The 21,393-nt window shown below is 44.3% G+C and overlaps 1 protein-coding gene across 2 annotated transcripts; it reads left to right on the top strand.

Annotated features, from left to right (window-relative positions):
* On the top strand, nucleotides 1-4,201 carry tirap (toll-interleukin 1 receptor (TIR) domain containing adaptor protein). Of its 2 annotated transcripts, none has more exons than XM_010893298.5 (4): nucleotides 1-238; nucleotides 370-494; nucleotides 2,033-2,614; nucleotides 2,752-4,201. In XM_010893298.5, the coding sequence occupies exons 2-4, from the start codon at nucleotides 488-490 to the stop codon at nucleotides 2,784-2,786; spliced, it is 624 nt and encodes a 207-aa protein (XP_010891600.1). In that variant the 5' UTR covers nucleotides 1-238; nucleotides 370-487; the 3' UTR covers nucleotides 2,787-4,201. The 2 variants fall into 2 exon arrangements, with proteins under 2 accessions (XP_010891600.1, XP_019899171.1); XM_020043612.3 differs by having other exon boundaries at nucleotides 408-494.
* Nucleotides 4,202-21,393: the final 17,192 nt, after the last annotated feature.

Raw genomic sequence — 21,393 nt, forward strand, 5'->3', positions numbered from 1 at the left:
TAAAAACATATTCCCTCCCTGGTTTGATTAAATCCCACACACTAGTAGATATTTTGCACTACAGAGGACCAAGTATAGTACAGTCTAGACCTCTCTTGCCCTATGGATGGTAAAAAATTATCTACAAATGTCTACATTGTGCCTTGTGGGAATCAAGACATTTAGTCACACAACAAGGGGCAGCAGCTAAAGCCTACAACTTCCTCTTTTTCTGCTGAGAGTATCAGAAAAAGTTTTGGTAGGTTACGTTTGCAATTCATATATATATATATATATATATACAGAGGGGGGGGATAGATGGACTTTAACTTGAAAAAATACATTTTTGTTTGGAGCATAAATGTTTTATTGCTTGGTGTGTTTGTACAGAATGGAAAATCTATTTTAAAATACATTGAATGTTGAAGGATTTTATAGTTTCCAATGGTGTACAATTTTGGAAGAATAACACATTGCCAACATTCATCTGGAGAATGATGTCAGGAGCATGTATGGTGAGTTGAAATAAATAATGTTGTCTAAACCATGTGCTGTGAGGAAGTACAGTTGGTGCATTAAACTCCCTTTTAGGTTTTTAAAATGTTTACTGGCAGGATTGCAAACATGTAAAGCCATTTATTTAAATAGTAAGTGTTTGTCTAAAATAACTGTTTTATTATTATTTACATACCAAGATTATATGCTAAACAATTTCTTTAGCATGGCTTTTATGTGTCATTATAATAACAGGGCCGTAAAGTCCATTATCCCTCTAAACATGATATATTAGGCTTTAAAACTCAAAGCACTAGACCAACATATAATGAATTTCAAAAGTGTTAATACTTTGCTTGTTTCATTGAAAACATTTTCCTGCCGTTTATTTCCTAATATGAAATAGATAGGACCCTGGCTAATATCCAAGCTAGACCAACCTAGCAAAGGTTTTCAGTGGTAATAATTAACTAGACACATTTTAGAGTAGCTACACTTACATTAATCCTGAATCCATGAAACCTTAACTGACTTCACTGTAGTTTGACTGTATGCTAATAAATAACGTGTAGAATGTAAAAAATATATAATTATGTCCACACAGATATTGACACTGAGATGCATCTTGCCTAAGAACAGCTCTTAGCTGTGTATATTGGCTGAATACCACACCACACACCGTATTTTACATCGACCAGGGTTATCAGCAAATTAAAATTCAGAACTCAAAATACCTTGTTAAATTAGTTTATATATTAATATTAAAATGTTTGAATGAGAAGTAATCCAAATACTTATTCTCATAGGTTATTATTATCGCAATAAAGCTTACGTCACCCTGCAAGTGACTCCCCAAGTGGACTTTTAAGAAATATTGTCACTTACAAGAGAAGGTTAAATCAACTTTAAGGTGATTAAGTGTAATGATTTGAGGAACAGGACACCCCGCCTGGAGCTAAAGGCACAAGGCAGGCAGGCAGGCAGGCAGAAAACACACACAAGGCAGGCAGGCAACTCAACAAATTCTGAACAGAACTGGGCAGACTAAATAGAAAGCTAACAAGGCCAGATAAACAGGAGAGCAATCAGAACAGAATGGACAGGCTACGTTCAAGAACAAAACCAAACAGAACAAAACAGAACCTCATACATTTTGTTGGCATTTATGCTTTATTTGACAGGAAAGTGTGAAAAGACAGAGGAGAGAGTTTTGACTGAAAGAGTAGTGGGCCACATCCAAACCCATGCTGCGGCAGCACATGTGCACCAGAGACTGCGGCTTAGTCAGATGGAGCACCCTAGGCGACAAAAAGCACTCAGTTTTACATCGGATACAATTGAACAATATAGTGCTGATAAAAACTTTCCCTAAAGACTGATTGCAAAAACAATAAATGTTTTGCTTGTTTTCTTGTGGGAGCATAAATTTGCTTGCTTACCTCCTCACAACACCTCACAACACTCTTTATTATTACGAATTGGACATTTATACAGAGTCCAACTATTCTGATATTATCAAATATTATGTGAAATTACTAATGTTTAATTCTCGTTTCAGGCTGGTTTAGTCGATTCTTAGTAAAACCTAAAAAAGATTCTGCACAGAGCAGCTCTTCTCCACATGTACCGGTAGCAAGAAGCTCTGTCAGGACTCCATCTCCTTCTGTCAATGGTGCCTTATCATTGGCTCCCAACTCAAGTCCTACCTTACCACCTGTTTTGAGTTCCACTATTCGCTGGAGCCAGACATACGACGTGTGCGTCTGCCATAGTCCTGATGACACTGAAGAAGCCATTTGTCTGGTTTCTTACCTGGAGAACACATCCTGTGGCCTGCGCTGTTTTCTGCGACCACGTGACGCAGAATTGGGTGGTGCCATCTCTTCTGAGATATGCCACGCTGTGCAGAACAGCCATTGCCTGGCCCTTCTCATCACCCCTAATTTTCTGCTGGATGACTGGTGCAAGTATATGATGCATCAGGCCCTGTCTGAGGGCCCCATGTCCAATCGGATCATTCCCCTGGTCCTTAACCTGTCTTACTCTCAGTACCCACATGAGCTACGTTTTTACTACTATAAAGACCTGAGTAAAAATCCAGAGCAAGGCTACACACAGGTGTACAAAACAGTGCTAAAGTGTGAGTAGCAGATATCGAGTGGACCTCCTTTGCAATTCTTCAATTATTAAGAGTCTGTCTGGTTGATGAAAATTGGTAATCCACAGATCCACAGGCAATTTAATGGCTAAATTACTTTTCTGTGTTTTCTCTTGTAGACTTGGAGGACATGGTTGCAAAAAGCTGCAGATGAAGTTAAATGCAACATGAACAGTACCAGCAACAACATGGAACAGACATTGTTTCCCCCAAGGACAGAACTGTTGTCAAACTTTGGGTATTCAGCAAGTTTCCTGTCACTTTAACGGGACTGTTCTACATTGAATAAAGTGTAGACATTAATTTAGGGAGATTGCCTAAATGCACTGTGATGGTTAGTAAAATTCTTTACACTGAGTTTCATCTCAGCAGATTGTCGGTATTAATACATGTTTAGACGTGAGGTATTACTACACACCAGTGTCATGCATATTGTTTTTCAATTTCAGTAATCAATATAAGTAGTCAGTTACTTACATTAAGAAAGTTGATACTTTTGTTACTTTAACAAAATCCGCTTTACTATGACAATCCCTCCCCTAAGGCAATCCCTCCCTTAGGCCATGATGTTCAGGCTCCCACTGTTTCTGCATACAAAGGTTATGGGAGGTGCTGCATGGTGGCTGTAGCTAAATAGCTGGCGAGCTGGCAGAGACAATATAATTTACTGTGGGAGTAGTTACATTATTTTTAACTGGTAGAAGTTGAATGGTTTTATTTATTTAACTTTGAAGAAATATAGATGTCCAGCAAAGGTCAGTGCAGTGCCACTAGAGGGTCATGGGTGGATATGGGGCAGGGCTGCCTTGTCTCAATGCCTTCTAGTGACTATTTGTGGTTGTTGGGCACGAGCAAGCTATATTGTGATTGCTGGCCAGTGAATGTTTTAGTGAAGTAAGAAGACTCCTAACATGTAAATGACTAACCAAAACCTTAAACTGACCCTTACCTTAATCTTAACCAAACCCTGACCCCAAGCTTATCAAGAGCAACTTAATAGAATAGTATTGAACACATGCATTTTCATACCGGAAACCACCAGAATAATTTAATTTGAGCTTAGAATATTTAATTGCCATTTTATCAAAACTTCATTAATATGATGTCATAACTGTCATGGTACGGTGAGCAGCAGCGCCACCGTTCCCTACACCCTCAGTTCCCATCACTTATGAACACATCCCAGACTTGTTTTCTGTCACGTCTTTAATCACGCACACCAGGTCCCTATCACACCATTTGTAAGTGTTTAAATGTTTCCCCTCTGCTCCCTGCATTTGTGGATAATTTTTATTGTTGGATGGTGTTGTGTGTGTTGCCGTTTGAACGTAAGTTTCTTTAGAGCCGTTGTGTACTGTTGTGTACAGCCCTTTTCTTTCATTGTGTTTTGTTTGTGCTCGGTGTTTGTTTGTTTAATTAAAGAACTACACCAACTACCTCTGCCTGCACCTGGTTCCTTGATTCCGCAACACCGTACTACTGACAATAACAGCTTTTGTCGTCATTTTTTTGGAATTTGTATTTTGTTTGTTATAAAAAGAAGCTGTTATTGTATTCAAACTGATGCTTATTATATAGTTGTAACAAAGGCACTGAATAAATAATTAAGATTTTGCCCTTAAAAGTTTGTGTACCGTTTCAATTGGTCACTCTGTGCAAAACAATTCATATTCAATCATAAATTAATTTGCAAACAAGTGCTGAGCTAGTCAGAAGCCATACCTCCCAGGCTATAAGAACAAAACTCAAGCCCATCCACAATGCACTTCTCATGCTTAATGTGGTGGCTTCCATCAATGTCTTGGCTAGAAAGGTGCCACCGCCCTCACTTCCCAAAGTGATTTGCAATTATGTTAGCACCTTTTCCACAAACAAGAGGTGAACATGTGACTGTTGTTCCAAACATCTTTTTGCAGGGCCGCAAACTCAAGTCTGCTAAGATACTGTCCCTATAGGATGGTGCCACTCTTGTGATCCCGGATCTGGGAGAGGCTCATGATGGCCTAAGTTATCTAGGGTTCTGACAGGTCCTGGAATGCATTCTAGGACTTTTTAGGAATTGTAGTTAATGTGTTTTAAAACCATGTTTCACCTGGCCCTAGGGAAGTCAACTGCGTAAGAGACCTCCAAGCGTTATTCATAGATGTCTCCTGTCCTGTAGATGTGCTGGAGATTCACCTTTTTCATCTAAGGTTGTTTAAAATGTTGTTACATTAGCAAATGTTAATTACTGTGCAGGACCTAGCAAGCTACCTAGCATCAAACTAGCAATAAACTAGCCGCAAAAGTATCTACAGCATATTGCTTCAATCCAGTTACTCTACACTTTTAGTTGCACTGCTTTGGAAACACTGAAATCTTCCTCTGTCTCTGTGTGAATTGAAGTCAGACACGCTTTTATTAGCGTGATTAAACTGCAAATTACAACTTCTTAAAACTGGGCGACAACGGTGACTTGTTTTCCTAATAAAAAATTCTAACATATATAGACACTGTCTAAAACACGTGCTTTTGCACAGTGGAGCTTGATTCTCAATATGGCTGTCAAAGGCAACAGGCTGATCTGTCAGGAGCTGATTAAACCTCTTCGGCATTGTAGAATTGAAGGAGCTGGATAGGCGCTGGATGTGTTCTGGCTAGCGACCTCCAAGACTGGAGGGATAACCCTGGAGAACAGAGGTAAACATGGAGGAGCAGCTGGAGAGCCACTGTCCCTTGGCTCCTGTCCCAGTTAGCATGACCCCCCACAACCCCACCCCCTACATACACAGATTAAATAGCCTCAGGGACTGCATTGAGGCCTCAGGCCTATGAGGTCACTATGCCAGTTACTGGTATGAAAAGCACACAAGTTGACACTCTAGTGGATGTCCAGCTAACCAAACACATTTTTATTTTCTCTGCCTTTAAAATAGTATTACTAAAAACATACAGTGTAATGATACAATAGCAACATGTTAATATTTTCCTAGTTAAATAAATGTGTGGTCTTTAAAAAGAGAAAAACTTCAGAAAGGAAATCAAGTTTTGCCATCCTGTGCATTTACAACCATTCCACAGATTTGACATTTCTTTTAATACAGTAACTGTAGATCTTGTGCAGGACTGTAGTAGATCCATGAGATGTTGGGCAGAATACATTTTATTCTGAAGATCTGGGAGCTTGTAATAATACATTGTTGTAAACAAAAAAACTAAAATGCTTTTTATTTGTTGATCATTTATATAATGCCACCTATTGAATACAATAATTTACCTTAAAACAGTATTCCTTGATCCATTCAAGCTAGTGAGACAAAAACAACGCTGTTTTACATGTTTTGACTATCCCAAAAAGGGTTATACATGTTTTCAATGTAAACAAGTTGGCAAGCACACCCCATTTATTTCGGTAAATGTAATTTTTAACTTTTTGTTTTGTTGTACTTTGAGCTCAATGGAGGTTCAGCTGTATATTTGTACTTTTGATTACAGAATACTCTTCTTAATCTGTATAATTCCATTATCATTTTGTCTTCTAGCATATTATTGGATAGAGTCAGTTGGGAAGAAGCAGAGTTTCTGCTGAAAAAGCCAGATTCAAACAAATGGTGTAGCAGTAAATGGGCACCAGAAGCAGATGCTTCGTCCGCTTGACCAGCAGTGGCCACAGTGTTTATACATATTAACAAAGCAGAGGGAGGTTTTGCCATTCTTGACGTTTTTATTATTGATACAGTGAATCATAGTCAGAGGCGTGAGGCACAAGAGGGTGTAATAAATGGAATAAAATACCATAATTAAGAACCGTTCTTTAGCTCGATGCAACCCACTACACTTTATACAGTTTGATAAAACCAAGCATTTCAATTAACAGCCTTGTTAAAAGACAAGGTAGGGTGGGTATACAGATGACCATTATTATGTCTGTACTGTAATAGTCAATGAACTGAAGATTGATCAGACAAAAAGAGAAGACACTATGTAATCGTAATGTAATAATGGTATTGCTGATTAATACTAATGTTTTGAAGTTCAGGAAGTGCATTAATTTACAATTCTTCCTCATTGATCAAAAACCTGTCTCTAATGGATTTTTCATAATAAAATCTGTATAACCTTATGATATCTATGCATTATTCAAGGAACATGTACCTGTCCTGTGGGAATATCCTCCACAAGCATTTTCATTTTAGATCCAGGAGATGGTGGCATTGAGTGTTCTCTGAGTGCTCAGTGTCCCGCTGCACAAAAGAGTGCTCAGTGTCCTCCTCAGTAAAGAGTTCTCAGTGTCCTCCTCAGTAAAGAGTTCTCAGTGTCCTCCTCAGTAAAGAGTTCTCAGTGTCCTCCTCAGTAAAGAGTTCTCAGTGTCCTCCTCAGTAAAGAGTTCTCAGTGTCCTCCTCAGTAAAGAGTTCTCAGTGTCCTCCTCAGTAAAGAGTTCTCAGTGTCCTCCTCAGTAAAGAGTTCTCAGTGTCCTCCTCAGTAAAGAGTTCTCAGTGTCCTCCTCAGTAAAGAGTGCTCAGAGTCCCCCTCACTAAAGAGTGCTCAGTGTCCTCCTCACTAAAGAGTGCTCAGTGTCCTCCTCACTAAAGAGTGCTCAGTGTCCTCCTCACTAAAGAGTGCTCAGTGTCCCCCTCACTGCAGAGTAGTGCCCCCTGCACAACAAATCTACAAAATTGTTAATAAAGTAACTACAGAGGATACAAAAAGTCTACACACCCCTGTGAATATAGCAGGTTTTTGTGATGTAAAAGAATGAGACAAAGATAAATCATGTCAGAACTTTTTCTACTTTTAATGTAACCTATAATGTGAACAATTCAACTGAAAAAAAACTAAAATCTTTGAGGGGTAAACATTTAAAATAAAAACCTTACAATAACCTGGTTGCATAAGTGTGCACACCCTCTTATAACTGGGCATGTGGCTGTGTTCAGAATAAACCAATCACATTCAAACTCACATAAAATAGAAGTCATTACACACCTGCCATCATTTAAAGTGACTCTGATTAATCACAAATAAAGTTCAGCTGTTTTCCTGACATTTCCTTAGTTGCATCTCAGAGCAAAAGCCATGGTCTGCAGAGAGCTTCCAAAGCATCAGAGGGATCTCATTGTTGAAAGATATCAGTCAAATGAAGGGTACAAGAGAGTTTCCAAAGCAGTAGATATACCATTGAACACAGTGAAGACATCAAGTGGGGAAAATATGGCTCAACAGAGACAATACCAAGAACTGGACATCCCTCTAAAATTTATGAAAAGACGCTTGGAAGCCTCCCTGGTTGAAAAAACAAACATCAAGTCCCCCAAAAGCATGTTGGGAAAATGCGTTATGGTCTGATTAAACCATGGTTGAACTTTCATAATTCCAAAATATATGTTTGGCGCAAAAACAACACTGCACATCACCCAAAGAATACCATACCCACGGTGAAGCATGGTGGTGGCAGCATCATGCCTTGGGGCTGTTTTTCTTCAGCTGGGACCGGGGCCTTAGTTCCAAATACAAGGCAATTTTGGCACAAAACCTAAAGTTCTGTTAGAAAGCTGAAGATAAAGAGGACGTTTACCTTTCAGCATGACAACGACCTAAAGCACACATCCAAATCCACAAAAGCATGGCTTCACCAGAAGAAGATTAACATTTTGGAATGGCCCAGCTAGAGCCCAGACCTGAAACCAATTGAACATCTGTGGGGTGATCTGAAGAGGGCTGTGCACAGGAGATGTCCTCGCAATCTAACAGATTTGGAGCGCTTTTGCAAGGAAGAGTAAGCAAATATTGCCACGTTATGATGTGCCCTGCTAGTAGACTCCTACCCAAAAGGTGCTTCAACAAAGTATTAGTTTAAGGATGTGCACACTTATGCAACCAGGTTATTGTGAGTTTTTCTCAAATATTTCAGTTTTTCAAATGAATTGTTCACATTATAGGTCACATAAAAGGTGGAAAAAGTTCTGACATGATTTATCTTTGTCTCATTTTTCATCACAAGAACCTGTGTAGACTTTTTATATCCAATGTATAGGCTTGGATTCCAATTAGACTAGTTAGAATTTCACCTGTACAACAAACTGCAATTAGACATTGTTTTACAAAATAACTTATTGGCTGACAAGACATCCCATTTTAGAACATTGATAGTTCAATGTGGCTAGCAAGGTAATTGGCTGTAGGTTTTGGGGTGCCTTGTGCCGATCATATATTGTTTACTGTACCAGTGGGCAGGGCTCCCAATACAGAGGCCAATCTATGTTTGGTGCTGGCTAAAATGTCTAAAACTGGCCAGTATAAAAGGTTTAGAGATATTGTTTTCCACATGGAACGAACAACATTCAAATGAAACAATCACAGGTTAAAAAGCAGAACATAGCTTCAGTTTGTTAACTAGGTGGAAGGACGTGTTGGCATCAAATAACTCTCTCGGATCCCGTCCCAGTTAGGGGCAGTGACAAGATCTATCATAGACTTCCACTGTACCCAAGTCCCTGGGTGAAAACAGACTTCTGCCTGTTACAGGAGATTGTGTTTGAAGATAAATTGCTGTCTTTCCGGGACTCACCCTGAAAGAGGGCCAAGAGGTCAAGTACAGTAAAACATGGTGGGGTTTACTATTGTAAACGTAGTAGAATACATTTTTCACAAACGGACTGTAATAATACCCCCACATGAAAATGGGCTTACTATCAGTATTCCACCACAGTTGGTAAAAACATGCCCTTTTTGCCTTTTATGTGACAGGGCAATAGGCAGTGTTGTTTTTTCATTTCAGTTATTTTTGACCACTTTGTTGGTCTAACTCTCATTTTGTATACTTATTCTGACAGAAAACCTTATCTGCAAGAGTCGCCAGTTAAAGACTGGGTCTACTTAAGGTTAAATCTCTTGCTAAGAAAGTCAATCACAGTTAGTTCATTTATCACTGATCATAATCTACATGTGATTGGCCTTTGTGAAACCTGGCTTAAACCTGATTAATTTACAACCCTGAATGAGGCCTCTCCTGGTTAGACCATTGACCATATCCCCTGTGCACATTTACCACACCAGTTATCTATTTCCACTCAAACAAATTTCAGGATTTCAGTCTTTTGAGGTTTTAGTTATGAAAGCTATGTAGCCTGTTAAATCACTTTCAATAGCTACTATTTACAGGTCTCCTGGGTCGTACACACTGTTCCACAATTAATAATTAATTAATAATTTGATGCCGACACCTGTTTCTACTTAGTTTACAAAAACGTTACGTTTTGAATCCTGAATCACTTGACAAATTCACAAAAATAGCAATCAGCCCTAAACCTACCAGCTGGCTATTGGAGACTATTCCAACTGGACTACTTAAGAAGCAACTTCCTGCTTATGTTTAGCATGTTTTTCTCTGTATACCAAACTTGCTAAAAGTGACATTAAGAAAGGCAAACTTCAATGTTGATAAATTAAGTAATTATTGGTGTAATGAACCTCAGTGAGACTGGACAGGATTCAAGTGCAGAGCTCTGATTAAATGAAGGCAACGGTATGAACACAGAATCCAAGTGTCGTAGTCAAAAACACAAGCGGACATCCAAAACCAGGTAAACCATAAACCAGGCAAAGGCACAAGAGGACTAGGCTAGGAAACTTAGTCGAGAGGAGTCAAAAATGTCATTGTTAGAGAACCGAAGTTCAAGGAGAAATAAAGGCTCAGTAGAGTAGCAACAACTAATAATACCTCACAAAGAAAAACTGAAAACCAAGTGCTATATATACACGTGAAAATTACAAGTGCAATCGACAACAGGTGTTCAGAAATCCGGTGATGGGGGGGCGTGGTCTGGGTGACTGATGAGGGAGTGAGCTGGCAGCGGGCCAATATCAAACCTCCTGTTCTTCTCAAACAAATCCTGAAAGAGTTGTTTACCAGCAATTCACTCCTTTCCTTTAGACAAATAATACTTATGAAAAACTCTAGTCCAGACCTAGACCCCATCATAATACTGAGAGCACCTTGTAAATGTGATGAAATACTTTTTATTGGTGTCAGACCAAGGCTCTTTTATCGTATGTCTTGATGTTTCAGTAGTGCTGCCTTCAACACCACTGGCCACTCCCTACTTTTGGAGAGACTGGAAAACTATATGGTTTTACCTGGACATGTTGCCTGGTTTAGATCCCATCCATCAGAAAGGTATCAGGTTTTATCTGGACACGTGGCCTGGTTTAGATCCCATCCATCAGAAAGGTATCAGGTTTTATCTGGACACGTGGCCTGGTTTAGATCCCATCCATCAGAAAGGTATCAGGTTTTACCTGGACAAGTTGCCTGGTTTAGATCCCATCCATCAGAAAAGTATCAGGTTTTACCTGGACACGTTGCCTGGTTTAGATCCCATCCATCAGAAAGGTATCAGGTTTTACCTGGACACATTGCCTGGTCCCTCCATGAACTGCCACCTTAACGTGGTGGAGGGGTTTGAGTACCTGAGTGACCCTAGGAGCTATGTTGTCTGAGGCTATATGCCCCTGGTAGGGTCTTCCAAGGCAAACAGGTCCTAGGTGATGGGTCAGACTAAGAGCGGTTCAAAACCCCCTTAATGATGATAAAAATTGAGGTCCGTGACATCGCCCGGTATGGTGCAGCCGGGGCCCCACCCTGGAGCCAGGCCCGGGGTTGGGGCTCGTACGCAAGCCGAACGGCAGTGCAGAGTACCCGACCTTCTTGGAGTCTCTGGGAGGGGTGCTGGAAAGTGCACATGATAGGGAGGAATGGCCCCCCTGATCTGAACCCAAGCGCCGTTAAGTTATTGGACTTCTGTGCTAGTCACAGTTCGTCCATAACGAACACCATGTTCGAGCATAAGGGTGTCCATCAGTGCACGTGGCACCAGGACACCCTAGGCTGCAGGTCGATGATTGACTTTATTGTCGTTTAATCTGACCTGCGGCCGTATGTCTTGGACAGTCGGGTGAAGAGAGGGGCAGAGCTGTCAACTGATCACCATCTGGTGGTGAGTTGGATCCAATGGCGGGGCAGGAAGCTGGAGTCCCCTGTCAGAGAGATCTTTAATACCCACCTCCGGCAGAGCTTTGACTGGATCCCGAGAGAGGCTGGAGATGTTGAGTCCGAGTGGACCATGTTCTCCACCGCCATTGTCGAAGCGGCCGCTCGGAGCTGTGACCGTAAGGTCTCCGGTGCCTGTCGAGGCGGCAATCCCCGAACCCGTTGGTGGACACCAGAAGTAAGGGATGCCGTCAAGCTGAAGAAGGAGTCCTATCAGGCCTGGTTGGCTTGAGGGACTCCTGAGGCAGCTGACGGGTACCGGCAGGCCAAGCAGACTGCAGCCCGGGTGGTTGTAGAGGCAAAAACTTGGGCCTGGGAGAAGTTCGGTGAGGCCATGGAGAAGGACTATCGGCTGGCCTCGAAGAGATTCTGGCAAACCGTCTGGCGCATCAGGAGAGGGAAACAGTGCCCTACCAACGTTGTTTACAGTAGAGGTGGGCAGCTGTTGACCTCAACTGGGGATGTCGTCGGGCGGTGGAAGGAATACTTCGAGGATCTCTTCAATCCCGCCGTTACGTCTTCCATTGAGGAAGCAGAGGATGAGGGCTCAGAGGTGGACTCGTCCATCACCCGGGCTGAAGTTACAGAGGTAGTCAAGAAACTCCTCAGTGGCAAGGCACCGGGGGTGGATGAGATCCGCCCTGAGTACCTCAAGTCTCTGGATGTTGTGGGGCTGTCTTGGTTGACACGCCTGTGCAACATCGCGTGGGATAGTGCCTCTGGGATGGCAGACTGGGGTGATGGTCCCTCTTTTTAAGAAGGGGGACCAGAGGGTGTGTTCTAACTATAGGGGGATCACACTTCTCAGCCTCCCCGGGAAAGTCGATACCAGGGTTCTGGAGAGGAGAATACGGCCGATAGTAGAACCTCGGATTCAGGAGGAACAGTGTGGTTTTCGTCCGGGCCGTGGAACACTGGACCAGCTCTATACCCTCTACGGGATGTTGGAGGGTTCATGGGAGTTTGCCCAACCAATCCACATGTGTTTTGTGGATTTGGAGAAGGCATTCGACTGTGTCCCTCGCGGCATCCTGTGGAGAGTGCTTCGGGATTATGGGGTCCTGGGTCCTTTGCTAAGGGCTGTCAAGTCCCTGTATGACTGAAGCAGGAGCTTGGTCCACATTGCCGGCAGTAAGTCAGACTTGTTCCCAGTGCACGTTGGACTCCAGCAGGGCTGCCCTTTGTCGCCGGTTCTGTTTGTCATTTTTATGGACAGAATTTCTTGGCGCAGCCAGGGGCCGGAGGGTGTCAGGTTTAGGGGACCACACGATTTCGTCTCTGCTCTTTGCGGATGATGTTGTCGTGTTGGTCCCTTCAAACCAGGACCTTCAGCATGCACTGGGACGGTTTGCAGCCGAGTGTGAAGCGGTGGGGATGAGAATCAGTACCTCCAAATCCGAGGCCATGGTCCTCAATCGGAAAAGGGTGGCTTGCCCACTTCAGGTTGGTGAAGAGTGCCTGCCTCAAGTGGAGGAGTTTAAGTATCTAGGGGTCTTGTTCACGAGTGAGGGAAGGATGGAACGGGAGATTGACAGACGGATCGGTGCAGCTTCTGCAGTAATGCGGTCGATGTATCAGTCTGTCACGCTGAAGAAAGAGCTGAGCCGCAAGGCGAAGCTCTCGATTTACCGGTCAATCTACGTTCCTACTCTCACTTATGGTCATGAGCTTTGGGTCATGACCGAAAGGACAAGATCCGGGATACAGGCGGCCGAAATGAGCTTTCTCCGCAGGGTGGCTGGGAGATCCCTTAAAAATAGGGTGAGAAGCTCGGTCACCCGGGAGGAGCTCAGAGTAGAGCCGCTGCTCCTCCACATCGAGAGGGGTCAGCTGAGGCGGCTTGGGTATCTGTTTCGGATGCTTCCAGAACGCCTTCCTGGGAAGGTGTTCCGGTCCCTACCACCGGGAGGAGACCCCGGGGAAGGAGGAAGCGTCTAGGGAGAGGGATGTCTGGGCATCTCTGCTTAGACTGCTGCCCCCGCAACCCGGCCCCAGATAAGCAGAAGATGATGATATGAAGTTGCCTGGTTTAGATCCCATCCATCAGAAAGGTATCAGGTTTTACCTGGACACGTTGCCTGGTTTAGATCCAATCCATCAGAAAGGTATCAGGTTGTATGTGTAGATGATCTGCCCTTTTACAAATCAAGTGTGCTTTGTGTTCCTCAGGGTTTTGGGACCACTTTTGGTATCAGTATATATGCGGCCTCAGTGATGTCATCTGGAGCCATATTGCTACTTTTCCAAAGGGGGTAATTTAAGGTATTTTTTATTTTTACTGACTGGAGAGTCACGACTAATTTATTAAAGCTATATTATGCAACTTTTTCACGTGATGCAACAGTAACAATATTGTGCCTATACACTGCCTGGTAGTGAGTAAGGAAACATTAGCCAAAAGCTAATGCTTAGAAGCAAGATTTTTTAAATTTCCATATGAATATGAGGATGATAACCTATCTATAAATGTTAATTTTTTCAGGCAAAATCAGAATTTGAGAAGGGTCCACAAGTTCTCAATAAGATTTAAGTCAGGTAAGGAAAGGGGCCAGGTCATTATTCGGGCATCTTTGAGACCCTTGTTTGCTAACCAACCAGTGGTGTACTTGGATCCATGTGATGGATCATAGTCCTGCATAAGGAACATGGCCTTCTTGAATGCTTCCAGAAACTGGCAGTAGGTATGGTAGTTTAGTTTCAGTCCATCTTCAACCCGAAAAGGTACAACTACCTCATCCTTAATGATAGCAGCCCATACCAGTACCCCTCCTGCACCTTGCTGGCACCCGACTCGAAGTGGTGCCCTGTGTCCATTAGTGATGGCCACAGGCCCATCCATCTGGTCCATCAAGAGTCACTCTCATTTCATCTGTCCATAAAATCTGTCTTCAGGTATTTCATTGCCCAATCTATATGCTTCAACGAGTGACTCTTATTCAGTGGTGGTCTTCTTTCAGCCTTCTTGACCTTGGCCATGTTTCTGAGCACTTGACACCTTGTACTTCTGGACACTCCAGGTAGGTTGCAGTTCTGGAATATGTTGGCACTGGAGGATAATGGGTTCCTGGTAGCTTCATGTTTAATTCTTCTCAAGTCTTTTGCCGTTAATTTGCGTTTTTTTCTTCTCCATGCATTTTTTGCACCCCAGTTGACTATTCATAACAAAACGTTTGAGTGTCCCGTGGTAATGCCTCAATAGTTTAGCTATTTAAAGAGTGTTGCATCATCTGAAAAGCATTTTACAATTTATGGCTTTTCAGTGTCAGTTAAATCTCTTTATTGGCCCATTTTACCTGAGGTCATGATGCTGCCTAATAATTATGCACACCATGATATAAGGTGTTATTTACTGTTGCCACACCCTCCCTCATTACACAAATATATATCACCTGAAAATGATTCAATCCAATGATTATTCAAGAGGAAGAAGAAGGATGAGTACATCCCCAAGAACACCATCCCAACCATGAAGCATGGAGGTGGAAACATCATTCTTTGGGGATGCTTTTCTGCAAAGGGGACAGGACGACTGCACCGTATTGAGGGGAGGATGGATGGGGCCATGTATCGCAACATCTTGGCCAACAACCTCCTTCCCTCAGTAAGAGCATTGAAGATGGGTCGTGGCTGGGTCTTCCAGCATGACAACGACCTGAAACACACAGCCAGGGCAACTAAGGTGTGGCGCCGTAAGAAACATCTCAAGGTCCTGGAGTGGCCTAGCCAGTCTCCAGACCTGAACCTAATAGAAAATCTTTGGAGGGAGCTGAAAGTCCCTATTGCACAGCGACAACGCCAAAACCTGAAGGATCTGGAGAAGGTCTGTATGGAGGAGTGGGCCAAAATCCCTGCTGCAGTGTGTGCAAACCTGGTCAAGAACTACTGGAAACGTAAGATCTCTGTAACTGCAAACAAAGGTTTCTGTACCAAATATTAAGTTCTGCTTTTCTAATGTATCAACTACTTATGTCTTGAAATAAAATGCAAATTAATTACTTAAAAATCATACAATCTTGATTTTTGTTTTAGATTCCATCACTCACAGTGGAACAGTACCTATGAGAAAAATTACAGAATTCTACATGCTTTGTAAGTAGGAAAACCTGCAAAATCGGCAGTGTATCAAATACTTGTTCTCCCCACTGTATTCTCATCTTTTCTCATTGTCCACTTTCCCAGTGTACTGTGCTTACGTCACCTCGCTGGCGGGGAAGGAGCCTGAGATAGTGCGTGAGGTCGAGAGGTTCCGACTGGAGGTAGTCGGAATCACCTCTACGCACGGCTTGGGCTCTGGAACCACACTCCTTGAGAGAGGATGGACTCTTCACCACTCTGGAGTTGCCCATGGTGAGAGGCGGCGGGCTGGTGTGGGTTTGCTTATAGCTCCCCAGCTCTGCCGCCATGTGTTGGAGTTTACCCCGGTGAACGAGAGGGTCGTTTCCCTGCGCCTTCGGGTCGGGGATAGGGCTCTCACTGTTGTTTGTGCCTATGGGCCGAACGGCAGTGCAGAGTACCCGACCTTCTTGGAGTCTCTGGGAGGGGTGCTGGAAAGTGCTCCAACTGGGGACTCTATCGTTCTACTGGGGGACTTCAACGCCCACGTGGGCAACGACAGTGACACCTGGAGGGGTGTGATTGGGAGGAACGGCCCCCCTGATCTGAACCCGAGTGGTGTTCAGTTATTGGACTTCTGTGCTAGTCACAGTTTGTCCATAACGAACACCATGTTCAAGCATAAGGGTGTCCATCAGTGCACATGGCACCAGGACACCCTAGGCCGCAGGTCGATGATCGACTTTGTTGTCGTTTCATCTGACCTGCGGCCGTATGTCTTGGACACTCGGGTGAAGAGAGGGGCGGAGCTGTCAACTGATCACCACCTGGTGGTGAGTTGGATCCGATGGCGGGGGAGGAAGCTGGACAGACTCGGCAGGCCCAAGCGTACTGTAAGGGTCTGCTGGGAACGTCTGGCCGAGTCTCCTGTCAGAGAGATCTTTAACTCCCACCTCCGACAGTGCTTCGACTGGATCCCGAGGGAGGCTGGAGATATTGAGTCCGAGTGGACCATGTTCTCCACCGCCATTGTCGAAGCGGCCGTTCGGAGCTGTGGACGTAAGGTCTCCGGTGCCTGTCGAGGCGGCAATCCCCGAACCCGGTGGTGGACACCGGAAGTAAGGGATGCCGTCAAGCTGAAGAAGGAGTCCTATCAGGCCTGGTTGGCTTGTGGGACTCCTGAGGCAGCTGACGGGTACCAACTGGCCAAGCAGACTGCAGCCCGGGTGGTTGTGGAGGCAAAAACTCGGGCCTGGGAGGAGTTCGGTGAGGCCATGGAGAAGGACTATCGGCTGGCCTCGAAGAGATTCTGGCAAACCGTCCGGCGCCTCAGGAGAGGGAAACAGTGCCCTACCAACGCTGTTTACAGTAGAGGTGGGCAGCTGTTGACCTCAACTGGGGATGTCGTCGGGCGGTGGAAGGAGTACTTCGAGGATCTCCTCAATCCCGCCGTCACATCTTCCATTGAGGAAGCAGAGGATGAGGGCTCAGAGGTGGACTCGTCCATCACCCGGGCTGAAGTCACTGAGGTGGTCAAGAAACTCCTCGGTGGCAAGGCACCGGGGGTGGATGAGATCCGCCCTGAGTACCTCAAGTCTCTGGATGTTGTGGGGCTGTCTTGGTTGACACGCCTGTGCAACATCGCGTGGCGGTCGGGGACAGTGCCTTTGGGATGGCAGACCGGGGTGGTGGTCCCTCTTTTTAAGAAGGGGGACCGGAGGGTGTGTTCCAACTACAGGGGGATCACACTTCTCAGCCTCCCCGGGAAAGTCTATGCCAGGGTTCTGGAGAGGAGAATACGACCGATAGTAGAACCTCGGATTCAGGAGGAACAGTCTGGTTTTCGTCCGGGCCGTGGAACACTGGACCAGCTCTATACCCTCTACGGGGTGTTGGAGGGTTCATGGGAGTTTGCCCAACCAATCCACATGTGTTTTGTGGATTTGGAGAAGGCATTCGACTGTGTCCCTCGCGGCATCCTGTGGAGAGTGCTTCGGGAATATGGGGTCCTGGGTCCTTTGCTAAGGGCTGTCAGGTCGCTGTACGACCGAAGCAGGAGCTTGGTCCGCATTGCCGGCAGTAAGTCAGACTTGTTCCCAGTGCATGTTGGACTCCGGCAGGGCTGCCCTTTGTCACCGGTTCTGTTCATAATTTTTATGGACAGAATTTCTAGGCGCAGCCAGGGGCCGGAGGGTGTCAGGTTCGGGGACCACACGATTTCGTGATGTTGTCGTGTTGGCTTCTTCAAACCAGGATCTTCAGCATGCGCTGGGACGGTTTGCAGCCGAGTGTGAAGCGGTGGGGATGAGAATCAGTACCTCCAAATCCGAGGCCATGGTCCTCAGTCGGAAAAGGGTGGCCTGCTCACTTCAGGTTGGTGGAGAGTGCCTGCCTCAAGTGAAGGAGTTTAAGTATCTAGGGGTCTTGTTCACGAGTGAGGGAAGGATGGAACGGGAGATTGACAGACGGATCGGTGCAGCTTCTGCAGTAATGCGGTCGATGTATCGGTCTGTCGTGGTGAAGAAAGATTTACCGGTCAATCTACGTTCCTACTCTCACCTATGGTCATGAGCTTTGGGTCATGACCGAAAGGACAAGATCCCGGATACAGGCGGCCGAAATGAGCTTTCTCCGCAGGGTGGCTGGGCGATCCCTTAGAGATAGGGTGAGAAGCTCGGTCACCCGGGAGGAGCTCAGAGTAGAGCCGCTGCTCCTCCACATCGAGAGGGGTCAGCTGAGGTGGCTTGGGCATCTGTTTCGGATGCCTCCGGAACGCCTTCCTGGGAAGGTGTTCCGGTCACGTCCCACCGGGAGGAGACCCCGGGGAAGACCTAGGACACGCTGGAGGGACTATGTCTCCCGGCTGGCCTGGGAACGCCTCGGTGTCCCCCCGGAAGAGCTGGAGGAAGTGTCTGGGGAGAGGGAAGTCTGGGCATCCCTGCTTAGACTGCTGCCCCCGCGACCCGGCCCCGGATGAAGCGGAAGAAGATGTATGTATGTATTGATGGTGATTTTCCACTGACTGCTTAAGTGTTGATAGCATGGCTTGTGGGCATCTTAAAAAAAAGTTAACTTAACACATCCAAATATTCCAGAGACACTCCTTATTCGATCTGAGAAACTTGAGTGTATTGCTCCAACCATTGTCATGGCGACTGTCTATGTGACAAGACAACCACCACTAACCACACTGGATAGATTTGGCTATTTCTAGGGCTCTGTGTGTCTGAGCTGAAAATGGCATTGACCAGCACGTTCCTCAGGCTCTCCCCTTTTGATTGATGTATACCATACATTTCTGTAATGGCTTGATATTTACAGACATCTTAGTAAAAAAAAAATATTTTGAGGCCACCCCACCTCTGCGGCTAACAGAGCATGTGAGAGGAGTTGAGTGGGGAGTGGGAGGATTTTGGACAGAGTGCAGAGCGGCATTTTTAAAAGGACGGAGCGAGCGCCCTATTTCCCGCTCCAATTTCGCTCCGCTCAAACGCCAGTCTAAGCATGCTCAGTCGGGCCTTACCCAGAATCCATCTGTCTTGCAAAGTCATCAACACACAGTTCAAAAAGTACTTTAAAAAAGAAAATGACAAGTCATTCAGGTGTAGTATTAAAATAAAATGAACTAACAATGATAATATGGTACAAGAAAACAAATGTGGAGACATCGTTTTTGTAAGTAAAGATTCATTTTGGAATCTGAAAAATCTCTCGAAAACACGGAAGTGTGCTACGTGAACACGCTGGGAAGACAGCAAAAGTTTAGCAAATTGAATACTTAACTTGTAACAAAGTTTAAATTAAATATAGTGTAAAATTCAAACAAATTTGTTTTGTCATTCAAGTAGGCCTAATGGTTCGTTTTATTTAATTTGTGTCGTGCGTGAATTTGTATTTAATAGAGCGAGTTGAGGAATTCAAACGTTTCTTCACTGTTCGCAAAGGCCCAACAATAACAAAGGAGAGAAAAAGAGAGCTGGATGTAGCATTTTTTAAAAGGGTTGTGGTCTGAGCTAAAAGTGAAATCTACATGTTTTTCCTTTTTTGGAGCGAGCGGGGTCGATTTGAGTGGAGCGCGAAGCAAATGCGTTGAGCGCTGAGCGATAATGAGCGGAGTGGCCTGATGTGGCTTTGAGCAGGAGAGCGGAGGGGTGAACAGTTCCGTGAGCGATGAGCTGAGATTTTCACCGCTCCACTCTGCTCATGTACTCTGGCGGCTAGAAAAAAACATAACAGAATCAGGCAACACATAATAACATGACCAAATTCAGTCCTGCCCGCGTGACGATAAACATCTATGGGTTAGCTAGCTTGTAGCCTACAGAACAGATGTAATACAGATATATAGCCTGCATTCTGAATCAAGCAACATCGTGGATAGGGTTTTCCTTAACCTAGCAGCTAGACTAGTTCTTGACATCACCATCTTTTAAGTCGTTTGGCTTCAAAATGAATGTAAGGTCTCAGCAGTCATTTAAATAAGCAACTGACTAGAGTCATAAGGAGCATCATGATGTTGTACAATAATGATGAGTTAGAAAGTATCACATAATGAAAAGTGGCTAGAAATTCTCATGTAAAAACCTGAAGCCATTGTAGCTAAACAGAGCCAAAACAAGTGTCACTGTCCAAATACTTTGAGTTCACTGTCCTTTTTTCATAATTTTTTTATAAGATGAAAAAGAATCAGAGACTTTTGCATGGGACAGACAGGTACAAATAGGAAACAAACTAATGTTTTGATTTAAATGTTGTACTGACAGAGTGGAAATACTAATGTTACCTTGCATTTCCCAATCAAAACAATTATTGATGCAATGGCCAACATCATGTTGAATGAAACATGAATTTAAATATTTAATATTTCGATTTCTGTGGGTTCCAGAGTCATAAATCACCTTTCAGCACAATGCAGCAAGAAGAAAGAACATCTCATAGGCTGCAGTTTAACATTGTAACCATGTCCTTTCTCCTGTCACTCTTCTCGTCTCTCTTTGCCTCTCCATTCGCCTCATCCTCACAATCTTCCTCTCTCTCTCTCTCTCTCTCTCTCTCTCTCTCTCTCTGTTCTCTCTTTTTCCCAACATGAGCTTTACAAGAGGCTGATCGCTCTAATGACCTTGTCCAGGGACACATCAGGTCCAAACCTCCCTCCCCAGATACTCTCCTTCCTCTCCGCTTCTGACTCATCCTGTTAACTATCGTCCTCCTCTCTCTCTGTATATGTCCCTTACTCTCCCTCTCATTTACTCTTGCTCTCCTCCTTTCTTCCTGTATATGTCCCTTACTCTCCCTCTCATTTACTCTTGCTCTCCTCCTTTCTTCCTGTATATGTCCCTTACTCTCCCTCTCATTTACTCTTGCTCTCTTACTTTCTCTCTGTGTCTCAAGTCCTCAGGGCCTTTCCTGAACTGCGGTTTTAGAGACATTGATTATAAAGCACTACCCTATACAGCATATATCTCTCTTGTCCTCACTCTCCCTTCCTTATCCTCTCTCTCTTACTGCCCTCTCATTGTAATTTTTCTTCTGAGCACATTCTTCAATGCCTTTCTCTGACGAGTGAAAATAGCCATGTGGTGAGAAGGCACACACATAGATGATCTTTGCATACATGCACATAGAAATGCGCGCGCGTGTGCACACACACACACACACACACACACACACACAGTGAGG

Source organism: Esox lucius, chromosome 1 (genome assembly GCF_011004845.1).
Source record: "Esox lucius isolate fEsoLuc1 chromosome 1, fEsoLuc1.pri, whole genome shotgun sequence".
Classification (NCBI taxonomy): domain Eukaryota; kingdom Metazoa; phylum Chordata; class Actinopteri; order Esociformes; family Esocidae; genus Esox; species Esox lucius.